At 43.1% G+C, this 12912-nt stretch overlaps 1 protein-coding gene across 3 annotated transcripts in view; it reads right to left on the bottom strand.

The window, feature by feature from the left end:
* The window catches only part of LOC115170113 (inositol polyphosphate 5-phosphatase OCRL-1), a 31104-nt gene extending 18373 nt beyond the window's left edge, over positions 1-12731 (bottom strand). Inside the window, exons 1-10 of one of the 3 annotated variants that reach the window (XM_029726434.1) lie at positions 12090-12731; positions 10535-10617; positions 5620-5711; positions 5082-5120; positions 4365-4478; positions 2845-3045; positions 2282-2549; positions 1161-1310; positions 596-697; positions 92-206 (exon numbers count right to left, since the gene is read on the bottom strand). In XM_029726434.1, coding sequence (XP_029582294.1) covers positions 92-206; positions 596-697; positions 1161-1310; positions 2282-2549; positions 2845-3045; positions 4365-4478; positions 5082-5120; positions 5620-5711; positions 10535-10617; positions 12090-12134 — 1209 coding nt within the window. In that variant the 5' untranslated portion in view covers positions 12135-12731. The remainder of the gene's footprint in view (positions 1-91; positions 207-595; positions 698-1160; positions 1311-2281; positions 2550-2844; positions 3046-4364; positions 4479-5081; positions 5121-5619; positions 5712-10534; positions 10618-12089) is intronic. The other 2 variants (XM_029726415.1, XM_029726425.1) reach the window with 2 other exon arrangements.
* Positions 12732-12912: the final 181 nt, after the last annotated feature.

Here is a 12912-nt window from a genome sequence, read left to right as displayed (position 1 = left end):
TCAGTGTGGAATTACAATAACGTAATATTGTAGTTGATTAAACCATTTATGTTTTCCACTGAAGATGAGAAGAGTCCGCTCATTGACCCACCATCTTGTACTTGGCTTTGGGATGCAGACTTCTCTCCACAGCCTCCACCCACAGCTGCTCCTTAGAGGAGTCCAGATAGAAGAAGGCCTCTGTGCTCAGGTCCAGCTCCTGGAAACTACAGCACCCAGAATGCACAAGGAAATCAGCGCGGCAGTTCCAATGTTTGGGAAAGTGCTCAAAAGCACTCTTCATAGTATGTAATGAAATGTCTAGTTTACAACTAGCAACGTCCATCCATCATTAATGATATGGAATTAAGAGGATCCAATTCAGAAAAGTATGTTAGTTCCACAACTCTGGGTCGTATTCACTAGGCAACAAACAGAAGAAAGCGGACTGAAGCAGAGAGGGACTACCTGAATTTGTCCAATAAGAAACGCTTGTCTTCGTTTTTCATGGCAAAACATTTTTGATACGGTGTGCACTGATGAATACGACCCAGGTTCATTCCTTCATACATGCTGTGTAGAAGACATTGGGTACTCAGATAGACATGTCACTGACCCCAGAGCGTAGACGTCAGGGGGTTCTAGCGAACAACACAGCCAGGGTTCTAGACTGCTGTCTGGAGACTGGCCATTCACATTCCACGTTCCAGAAAAGAATCTGAAACACACAAAACACTCTTATATAGACATTCACATACTTATGTGGACAGAAACATGTGTGAGTTTAGTGCTAGAGTGTAGCCTGATAAGGGTTACAGCTAAGAATAAGAACTTACAGCTCAGTGACTAAAAGTTGGCTTAGACACTTTTAGTTCAACCCTGCACATTTTGAAAATGGACCGTGGAAAAACTACAGACTACAGAAAAATGTAGAATAACTGCTGCTATAACCCACTTTCAATGGATCTCAAGTTTCTGGCCAGAATCACAAGTGGCTACTGCAGGGGAGCATATGTAATGGAGCTGGTTCAATGAACCACTCTTGTGATGTTACCTTGGCTGAGACCTGAAGACTTGCATCATCTCCACAAGCTAATGTGGTCACACAGGAGGCCCAGATTCAAACCCAGTCAGTGACTCTCTGCCCCACCCACCATCCACACAAACCCATGGACACTCACCTGAAGTCCTTGATGTCTACGTACTCCTCCTCCTTCTTGGCCAGGCGGTGTTTGATGAGGTACTCTCTCTGGCTGGCCTGAGTGGAGAACATGGCGTTCCGCATGCTGTTGGTGGTGGGGCTGTCACTCCACGAGGTGGGCCGGTCAACACTAAGACCGCAACATCAGGTGAGGATGAGTCACTCCCACAGTTATTCCATTACATTCTTTTTTAGGAAGGGTGTGATGTAAAGGTTACAAATCAAGATCTAGGCCACTGAAATTAGAAATAGAGGCCCTTTGACACCAAATGAGCCCCACAGTGAAGGTGTCATAATACCCATAAAACTTAGCGGTCAAACAAGGAAATGGTTCCATTAGTTTTTCTATTCATTTTTCCCATAGGGGATTTTATAACCACTTAAAATAAGGGCTGTATTTCGTTTAGGCTTACCCTGGTGTGACGTTTTGATAACCATGTAAATCTTTCTGGGACAAGGTGACTTTTATCAAAATGCTAATTAGCGTCAAAGTAAATTACATGCCAAACTACAAATCCCTGCAAGCTCCTGCACGTCATCTCTAGCTAACACCTTTGCTAACAGGTAATGTGTCAATTTAAAACTTGCACAAGACAGTTCATAGAATTGTCCATTTAAAGAAATGTTGCCAATTTATTCATTACTACATTTAGCTAACATCAGATAGTTCATCCAGAGATCCTTACCATCGCCTCGGTTCAGCAGTCTCGTCCAGATCATCATGGGATTTGTAGTTCTTTATAATAGCCACATTAGCAGCTAATTAGGATTTCATTTTAGGGGGATAAATACAGGCGAATATAATGATAGAAGTCACCTTGTCCTAGAGAAATTTACATAGCTATCAAAACATCATGCCAGGGTAAGCCTACATGAAACACAGCCCCTATTTTAAGTGTTTCTAAAATCCCCAAATGGGAAAAATGAACGGTGGAAAAATGATAGGAACCATTTTCCTGTTTGACCACTAGGTTTGATGAGTATTATGACTCTTACTGTGGTACTCTACAGAAGCCAAATACAGATGGGTTTTTTTTCACCTACAGAACTATCTCCAATAGGATGAGCATACTATGGGACGGTCCTACTGGTAACACTCACTCTGTTTTGGCAGGCGTTATGAAGGCGGCATCTTTAGCCTGTATGGACGAAACTCTGTCTTTGGAAGTGGGGATGGGCATGGGTGGGAGAGGATTGGAGGGAGTGTAGGAGCCTTTACGTGGAGGCAGAGGGGGAACTGGAGGAGCTTCCTGGGGGGGCCCGATGCCATTCTGCTGGTTCTTCTTCTCCTCCACTTTGAGGGAATGATTGAAGTTGTCCTCGAAGCCAAAGTCTATGGCCAGAGAGAGAGCTGGGTCCTGTCTGTCAGCTGAGATAGAGGAGAGATTCATATGTGAGAAACCTTGTGACATTCACTGTATCGTTCAACCGTCAAATGCAACAAGTGTCTAGGATTCACACCTGACCTCTTGACTGTAATGTGTGCTGATGTCTGGTAACTATCCGGTGCAAAATGGCTGCAGGTGCTGGACATTGGTTATGGATAAGGTTAAGTTTCTCTATACAATGTCAAGCGCTTTGAGAATCTGGAAAAGCTCTATATAAAATGCAATCAATTTTAACTTCTTCATTCAATTTGACCAATATTATCCATGTATCCATACCTGTGCCGGTCTGGTTGGCTGAAGAGCTGTTGTTGAGGTTGGGAGGCGGTGGTGGTGGCGGTAAGCCGGTGGGCTTGGTGTGAGAGTTGACAGCTTTGTGGATCCCTCTCTGAGGAGGGATGGGTGGGACTGGGGCAGAGACTTTGTGGGGAGCCGGCATGATAGGATCCATCACTTTGATTTGCGTGCTTTTGGACTCGACTGTGGAAAAGTTGGCAGCGCTGGATCACTCAATCAAGAGACAAAGCTACTCTGTGAGTTACATGAGACAGCATTTCTCTACACGTTGCAAACTGCAAATGTGTATAACAACCTAATACGAGTGCCAAGAATGATCTCATAGATTACAGTAAATCTAGGTTGTTTTTTGCAGAGCTAAAGAGAAATGCAATACAATGACAATAGCACTACAACACTCCCTTCGAAGGACCACACCCATTGTTCTATACACCTCCATCTTGTTTCTATTGACCTTTCACAATGCAAATACTACTAGAGATAAAATGTTAGGGAAATGAGGCAACACCCAGCACAACAGGGCTGTTAGAAAGAGATTGTGTCCCAAATGGCACCCTATTCCCTATAAAGTGCACTACTTTTGACCAGGGCCCATAGGAAATAGGGTGCCATTTGGGAAGCAAGCCTCAGCCTGTGGTAATGGGGTTACACTGTCTCAATCATTAACCAGCGATGCCAAGGCAACGGTTCGACATTTCAAAAACTGTTACTGTCCCCAATCAAGCCAAACTGCTTGGGGACCTATATTTAAAATAGGTAGCCTATTCCTTTCAATATTCCAGGAGTGGGTGTTGTAAATGAGGTCATAATCATTAAGAAATGTAATGGATTTTCTATATTTTTAGCACTTTTGGGGGGGTGAAACAGTCTATATACAATGCATCTATAACAGAGTAGTGATGGGACACAGTCAGGGCTACAGTGAGACCATTTTACTCGCTTATGGGCTTCAATATTTTGTTGTTTAACCTGGAATGTTAATTTAGGAGCACCAGTGCGCTTAGAAGAATGAAGGATTCTATCTATAATACCGTTAATATTTTTAATTGTGCTCCTAAATGTCTTTGTGTGCGCCTACATTTTTCAACATACGCGCACACATGCTCCTTGTAAAAAAGGTCAGCGTAGAGCCCTGCCAGTCTTTTAGCTGTGGCATATTATATGAAGACAGTGGACACCAATATTAATTTGATACGAGTAATCCCATTTAGATAAGCCACAATCCACATCAACCACAGTCAAAACTAAATCAAAAGACACGGCTACAGGAGATGATCAACTGTGGCTCTGGTAACACAACATCAGAGACAGGACGCACTAGTAGGTACTGTGCCACACTGCCACCTTGAAAGGGGCATCTGACCGTAAACATAGCTGAGGAATGTAACCGGTAGACATAGGTGAAACGTGAGAGAAGTGAGAGACTGAGAGCGCGAAAGACAGAGTGAAAAGAGAAAGAGAAAAAGAGAGAAAGAGCGAGGGCGAGACAGCGACTGGCTCACCTTGCTGCTTGGCTCTCTTCAACTGGGAGAAGAAGGACTGGCTGCGCTCATCATCCTGGAGCTCCAGAATCAGCTCCAGGCCTTTCTCCCCTCTGACCCGTATCCTAATGCAAGCTGGAGGGGCAGGGAGAAACACACATCCACCATTGACTCCCTTTATGGCTACCACAGACTCATTCAATTCAATACACTATTTATTCCTAAGGGGCAATTATTGCTGGGTATAGAGTGACAGGGCAGGAGGAGCAGGCAGACAACACATGACAGGATACGTTGTTACATTCACCACAACCATGGAGACACTACCCATGTCCACTTGCATTTCTACCAACTCCACACAAAATGAGCTAGACAGTGATTTGCCAACAGTGAGCTATTTCAAGAGTGCAGGTTGCCCTATCGCCACAGGCAACTTATGACCAACTTTTACAACTAAATAAATCTGCAGAGACAACCAGGCATGGAGCTCAGGGCATGCACGGCATGCACTAAAAATGGAACCAAATTGGATGAAGAGCTCTGTTACAACCGATTGTCATGTTTATATTGTAGTACTGTTGCCACAACACTGGTCTTGCACATAAGCTCCTATAATAAGGTAGAAACAACAACACAATGATGCTGAATTGCTTATAGCAAACCTCCACTAGAAACAATTCCTATCAAGGTGGATGACCATTTTAAAAACGGAAGTATGAGGAGAAAAGTCTTACTTACTTTTTAATGGCAAGTCAATGAGCAGCGCTTCTTCGGCCTCTGGAAAAAAAGCAGTTAAGAGAAAATGAAAGAGTTGTAAACGTGAGGCTCGAAGGTCTGTGGGGAAGAGTGAATATGTCATGACAACAGGTTTCAATAGGCTCTTGCTACTAGCTGTTGACTTTCAAATGTTTGGCCATGGTAAAGAAAGCACCTTGGACTTGTTCCACTATGACAAGCAATAACCTTGAGTTAATACTGCTACCATGGTAGGGAGTTAAGGAATGTCAAGTTTAAATGCCTGCAGGCTTTAGAGGAGAGGGGCTCTGCATCACAATCAGCTGTCTGTTGGTACATGAACCGTTCTAGATCAAATCTCTGAAAACCTGCCTGAACTGTAGCAGTTCAATAACATTTCCAACACATTTCCTGAGCATGCACTGCAAACAATGGTACCATTCAATAACACTTCCCAGACATTTGGCCTAGTGACATTAAAAACTAAATTGTAGGCATACATGGACTTTAAAGGGTGAATTTAGACTTAGTGGTCACTTACCTCGTTCAATCTGAAAATGACTGTTGATGGGTATGGACAACTGATGTACCGGACAGGACACAACAGTATCAGGGTTAGCCAAAACACCTAACCTGGAGGGAGAGGAGGACATTATCTTTCAATACGGCACCCTACATGGTTGGTCTTCAGATAACAACTTTCATTTCATCTCATTTGCATAAAACCTAATGCAGTATAGTGAGCAAGAGAGGTGTTGTCAGAGTGATTTTACAGACTTCCCTAAAACATTTAAGTGGACAAAATAAACGTAAACAGAACTTATGTAACTTAGCCCAAACAGTTGCCGTTTCATGATGCAAGATATTCAAATGCAAGCGCAATGAAAAGTAATTAGGTATTTACGTTAGAGCTTCAGAGCTGTGATGTGTGGGTTAATGTAGGGTCATATTTCTCTCCCTGATGATGACAATGCAACAGCCAAAGCATCAGTGAACTGAAGTCAATTCCAACCGAAATCCATGCAAGACATTCAAATAAATGAGAGCCTCATATGAAATGATCACAAGGCCTGAGCTTTAATCCAAATCAAATGGAGCGTCTGTCTGAGCTGTGATGAGGGTTAATGTAGGTCAAGTCTCACTCCCTACCAATGACTGTACAGCAGCAGGCAGGGTGTCAGAACATGTCCACACTTCCTTTCAACTCTTAACAAGAAATGTGATTACTGTGGAGAAGTGGAACATGATGCAACCCTGGCTGCTTGTCTGAATGTGTCAGGTCAGGACGCTCTGTTCCAAATAGGCTAGCTGGAGATGGCACCGTAAGTAGTATACCCAATTTCTCTTCCAAAATACCCCTAAAATGTCCCTTGTCATTATATATAGGCCTAATAGGCTCCACCTATCATCAACAAGTAGGCCTAGGTCTACTAATACCATGGCAAGCTCTGTCCCTCCATTTTCCCGGCAAAAAACGATCAATTCAATGTGTGACAGAACTGGGCGATATGAACAAAAAATCCATATTGCGATAAATTCCATGAGTTGATGCGATAACGATAAATAGAACGATACGATCATAACATGGATGTCTACCACAGTTTATTATTTTATTATCCTTTAAGCTACTACTAGTTTGATGGTTGTAGCCATCAATTGTCCCATTAACAATCAGCCATAACTTATTTAATTTCAAAACTTATAGGCTACTTAACATTATCAAAATGAACGATTAACAAAATGCCTGCGATAAGTGATCGGTGTCGATAGTTTTCAGTTTATCGTCCCAGCTCTAGCGTGACATAACATAATTGAAAACCCATTTGCCATTGGAAGTACACACGCCTGACATCTTCCCCTCCTGGTACCTCTCCTGGTACCTCTCCTGGTAATCACAAATTTATGAGCGGTCTAAGGCACTGCATCTCAGTCCAAGAGGCAACACTACAGTCCCTGGTTCGAATCCAGGCTGTATCACATCCGGCCGTGATTGCGAATCCCATAGGGCGGCGCACAATTGGCACAGCGTCGTCCGAAATTGACCGGGGTAGGCTGTCATTGTAAATAATAATTTGTTCTTAACTGACTTGCCTAGATAAATAAATAATACATCTCAGCCTATGAGAGCATAGCATAGGCCTACTACTCAGGCTAGAGCAGGGCTTAGATTAAGTTCACTTTATTCACCAATTGTACACAATGTCCAACCGAAATGTGACTTCCTCTTCATCCCAACCTCCGAAAGACACACATACAGTGCATTCGGAAAGTATTCAGACCCCTTGACTTATTCCACATTTTGTTACATTACAGCCTTATTTTAAAATTGATTCAATATTTTTTCTCAATCTAAACACTATACCCCATAATGACACAGCAAAAACAGGTTTTTCTCATTTAAAAAAACAGAAATACATTATTTATTTACATAAGTATTCAGACCCTTTGCTATGAGACTCAAAATTGAGCTCAAGTGCATCCTGTTCCATTGATCATCCTCGAGATGTTTTTACAACTTCATTAGAGTCCACCTGTGGTAAATTCAATTGATTGGACATGATTTGGAAAGGCACACATCTGTCTATATAAGGCCCACAGTTACCAGTGCATATCAGAGCAAATACCAAGCAATGAGGTCGAAGGATTGTCCGTGGAACTCTGAGACAGGATTGTGTCAAAGCACAGATCTGAGGCAGCGTACCAAAAAATGTCTGCAGCATTGAAGGTCCCCAAGAACACAGTGGCCTCCATCATTCTTAAATGGAAGAAGTTTGGAACCACCAAAACTCTTCCAAGAGCTGGCTCTGACAGAGCTCCGGAGTTCCTCTGTGGAGATGGGAGAACCATCCAGAAGGACAACCATCTCTACAGCACCAATCAGGCCTTTATGGTAGAGTGGCCAGACGGAAGCCACTCCTCAAAAGGCAAATGACAGCCCGCTTGGAGTTTGCCAAAAGGCACCTAAAGGACTCTCAGACCATGGGAAACAACATTCTCTGGTCTGAGGAAACCAAGATTAAACTCTTGGCCTGAATGCCAAGCGTCACGTCTGGAGGAAACCTGGCCCCATCCCTACGGTGAAGCATGGTGGTGGCAGCATCATGATGTGGGGATGTTTTTCTGCAGCAGGGGCTAATAGACTAGTCAGGATCAAGGGAAAGATGAACAGAGCAAAGTACAGAGAGATCCTTGATGAAAACCTGCTCCAGAGCGCTCAGGACGTCAGACTGGGGCGAAGGTTCACCTTCCAACAAGACAACGACCCTGAGCACACAGCCAAGACAACACATGAGTGGCATCGGGACAAGTCTCAATGTCCTCGAGTGGCCCAGACAGAGCCCGGACTTGAACCCAATCGAACATCTCTAGAGAGACCTGAAAATAGCTGTGCAGCGACGCTCCCCATCCAACCTGACAGAGCTTGAGAGGATCTGCAGAGAAGAATGGGAGAAACTTCCCAAATACAGGTATTCCAAGCTTGTAGCATCATACCCAAGAAGACAAGGCTGTAATCACTGCCAAAGGTACTTCAACAAAGTACGGAGTAAAGGGTCTGAATACTTATGTAAATGTGATAGTTAATTTTTTTATCAATTTGCAAAAAAATGCAAACATTTTTTTTGCTTTGTCATTATGGGATAGTGTGTGTAGATTGAGGGGAAAAAACATTTAATACATTTTTGAATAAGGCTGTAACGTAGCAAAATGCTGAAAAAGTCAAGGGGTCTGAATATTTTCAGAATGCAATGTACATATACAGGTTGGAGCAGGGGACTGTTAGATACATACAGGTTGGAGCAGGGGGCTGTTAGATACATACAGGTTGGAGCAGGGGGCTGTTAGATACATACAGGTTGGAGCAGGGGGCTGTTAGATACATACAGGTTGGAGCAGGGGGCTGTTAGACACATACAGGTTGGAGCAGGGGGCTGTTAGATACATACAGGTTGGAGCAGGGGGCTGTTAGATACATACAGGTTGGAGCAGGGGGCTGTTAGATACATACAGGTTGGAGCAGGAGGCTGTTAGACACATACAGGTTGGAGCAGGGGGCTGTTAGACACATACAGGTTGGAGCAGGGGGCTGTTAGATACATACAGGTTGGAGCAGGGGGCTGTTAGATACATACAGGTTGGAGCAGGGGGCTGTTAGATACATACAGGTTGGAGCAGGGGGCTGTTAGATACATACAGGTTGGAGCAGGGGGCTGTTAGATACATACAGGTTGGAGCAGGGGGCTGTTAGATACATACAGGTTGGAGCAGGGGGCTGTTAGATACATACAGGTTGGAGCAGGGGGCTGTTAGATACATACAGGTTGGAGCAGGGGGCTGTTAGATACATACAGGTTGGAGCAGGGGGCTGTTAGATACATACAGGTTGGAGCAGGGGGCTGTTAGATACATACAGGTTGGAGCAGGGGGCTGTTAGATACATACAGGTTGGAGCAGGGGGCTGTTAGATACATACAGGTTGGAGCAGGGGGCTGCCACACTGTTTTTGTGAGGGGTTAAGTGCCTTGGCTCAGTGTACATAGTTTTAATGCATTTAGGTAGTCGACCACGGAGTTTGTGTGCGCTCTCATGTGAGTCTCATTAGAGTGGTGGTGGGATACAGACATAATAGGCAGCGTGATGGCTGGCACTGGGGCTAACCTCTGTCTCTCTACTGCACACACACACCAGCTGAACCGGTCCTGAGTATTATCACGCACTAAACAAAAACATCAAACAAGCAACCATGTTCAGAGCTGCTGACTGAGAATCTCCTCATGTGCTGGCTGTCAATTAAAGCCTAGAGTGGTGCTGTAAACCCGGGCTTCTCAAAGTGGGGAGGTACTGCAGGGGGTCCGTGCCCAGATATCAAAACAGATTTAAAACAATATATAAAAACATCTGATTGCAGAAAAGGCCACTTTGACAGCTGACTGCATCAACATGAGATTCTGACATGAAAACCACTAGGCGATCTGAGGTTTGTAATAAATGACCTGCATGCATTTGGCAGTGAACTCCCATCAGGACACAGCCAGGGCACTGCGGATCAATTCAGGCATGCTGCACCGGTCTATTGCTTTATGCTGTAGTGCTGCACTGTGTCTTTCTAGAGGCATAGCTGTCAATCATCACTCACCCTCAAACATTATGCTGCTAAAACCATAATGAGGAACCTTGTTATTCAAGGTAGACTACAGAACACCATGGCAAACATTGGTATGGTCTTTCTGCAGTCTTGAACAGATGGTCCACACAAGCAAAAATGTCTTGCAAGTAGCAGTCGGACAGGAAGAGGTTTTGCAATGCAATGTTTCATCTGAAGTTGTACACCACTGCTTGACAGGAATAAACCTGACCACTTGAGTACAACTCATCATTATGACCCAGTATGGGTGAGAAAGGCAGATATGAATGAACATACATTTTCAGACACTGAGTTCTCTAATGTTAGTACTTACATAAACTCCCCAGAGAACTCAATCAGTGACAGTAGCCTGGGCTCCTTCTGACCGGACAGCCTTACCTCCTGTCCTCTTACAGTTTGAACATCACTATTAAGGAACCAGCAGCAATGATGAGAGGGCAGGGACACACACTAGGGCAGGCTACAACTTGAAGATGAAACTACAAATAGGCCGAGTGACCAGAATATTGGTTATGATTTGGTCAACAAATATTTAACCACACTAGCTATTCCAGACTGTTGTCTATTCAAGGTTGTTGTGAAATACTTAAAATGGAGCTATACGTTAATAACAACAGAAGACGTGTATAAGGCTTATGTGGTATTATTGAGAGAGAAAAAAATTGTTAAGCTAGTTAGTACAGTTGCACAACCTACAAACAGTAAGTCATCATGATCATATACTGTATGGGCCAAGTAACTGGTTATTTGGTTACATTGTTTTGGAAACTGAAGCAAAAAGCAAGAGTTTGTAGGCTGTTGCGATTCCAACCCATGCACAGCTGGACAGAGCCATAGAGATCCTATTCAATTCTATTTTGTATTATAATTCTATGAACAGAATATTCCTAGCTAGCTAACTAAGCTTACTGGGTTAACAAATCAAACTTTAATTATATAGCACATTTCAGACATGGATGCAACGCAATGCACTTCACAGAATAAAAACAAAAAGGCCACGAGACAAACAATCGATCTATAACAGCCATGGAAGTTCAAACAGTAAAGGCAGAGAACAAGGACTGTAGAGACTAATCCGTGGTAACATAAAAAAAAATGAAAAAGCTGTAATGTAATAAAATAATATATACAAAATATTAATTATCTAAAATAACTGAATGACTAAAAGACTAAGAGCACCCTGTGGAAAAACAAAGATAAAAAGGTGTTAAAGATCTCTTTAAAAAAATGCCCACTTTTTCACAGTTTAAAAACTCAGGTTCTCTGGCAGGCTGTTCCAGAGGCTGAGGGCATAGTAACTAAAGTCTGCCTCTTGGTCCTAGGCTTTGGGATAGTTAAAAGGCCAGTGCCAGAGGAACTGGGGGACCTACTGGGTACGTTGCTTAAAAGCATGTCTGTCACGTATTGGGGTGCACGATCGTGAAGCGATTTATTAACGACTAATAAAATAATATTTTCTAAATCAATTCTAAAACTTTCAAAATCTATTCTAAAACGCACAGAAAACAAACACAGAGAATTAAAAACCGGTGTAACGTGTGCTCTCCGTATGGTCTTGGTCAGTTGACAAAAGGTTTTCTTGGGTAGACGACATTAGTATTAAATCAACCCTGCTAGTAAAGCATTTATCATTATTTCAGTGTCAGACAATAGAAAAACACTAATCAGCTGAAATATTCAGAGTAAACACAACAAAATGTTTGACCTGCAACACAATATTATTAAAAAGATCAAATGCAACCAAACCTAAACAGTTAATTTAGCTGGATAACTTAGCGAACTAAAAACCTATAGCTATGTTAGCATGCTAACAGCTACCTAGTTTTAAAAAAAGCAAACAAAAAAATGGCAGACTTTCAAAAGGATATTGCCAAGCACTGCTCGTCACTCCATAAGCCCGAGGAGGAATCCATTCTCACCAATATATATTTAGCTAAGGGTGGTAACTTATGGTATATACACGGACCGTCCAGACGTTTTACACAAGGAAAGTTCCGGGTGACAGCTGTCTACCGGGACGTTTAACCGGCGGGGGAGTGCTAGGGCCTAGGCTAGTAGTAGTCATGCTATGTTGATATTGCTGTCATGAGAAAATGTTAGTCTGGTCCTTGGAAGTTTGTTTTCAGACGCAACTCACGTTCGCGCTCACACAAAATATGCGTGGTAGTTAACTAGCTGTGTTCATCAAAATGCCGGTAGCATAGCTAGCTTTGATAATAATGTAATTAGATGGCTAGTAAATCCTCCATGTTGCACCTTGTCTTCAATGCTGTCTTCCCTCCTCTTCAATGTCACAGCATCCAGATGCTAGGCTAGACAGCTAGCCATCCAGCTGCTACGAAAACCCCGGACTTGCGACGTGTGGTTACAGCCAGTGTCAGATTTCGCTAATGAGAACTTCAACGCTGCGCATCATTTGCGCATACATATTAAAAGAGAAGGACGGGGTCATAATATGGGAAGGAAAAAATACTAATTCCCCTACACAAGCTACATCAGAACAGTCAGTGGACTTATTTTATCAGAATCATAAGGCCTGCTCCAGCATCAAAGTGTGCGTGTTAGCCCAAAGACCGGCAGATGGAGATATTGAGTCTTTTCCATAATACCGTCCAACGCATTGTATGCAGCCGGCAATACAATCATATCCCCGTGGACCGGTTTGTACCTAAAACATTCTCCATTCAGGCT

The sequence above is a fragment of the Salmo trutta genome, chromosome 3 (assembly GCF_901001165.1).
Source record: "Salmo trutta chromosome 3, fSalTru1.1, whole genome shotgun sequence".
NCBI classification, from domain to species: Eukaryota; Metazoa; Chordata; class Actinopteri; order Salmoniformes; family Salmonidae; genus Salmo; species Salmo trutta.
Note: the sequence above shows the minus strand (reverse complement) of the source record. Positions and strands in the feature narration are given on the sequence as shown.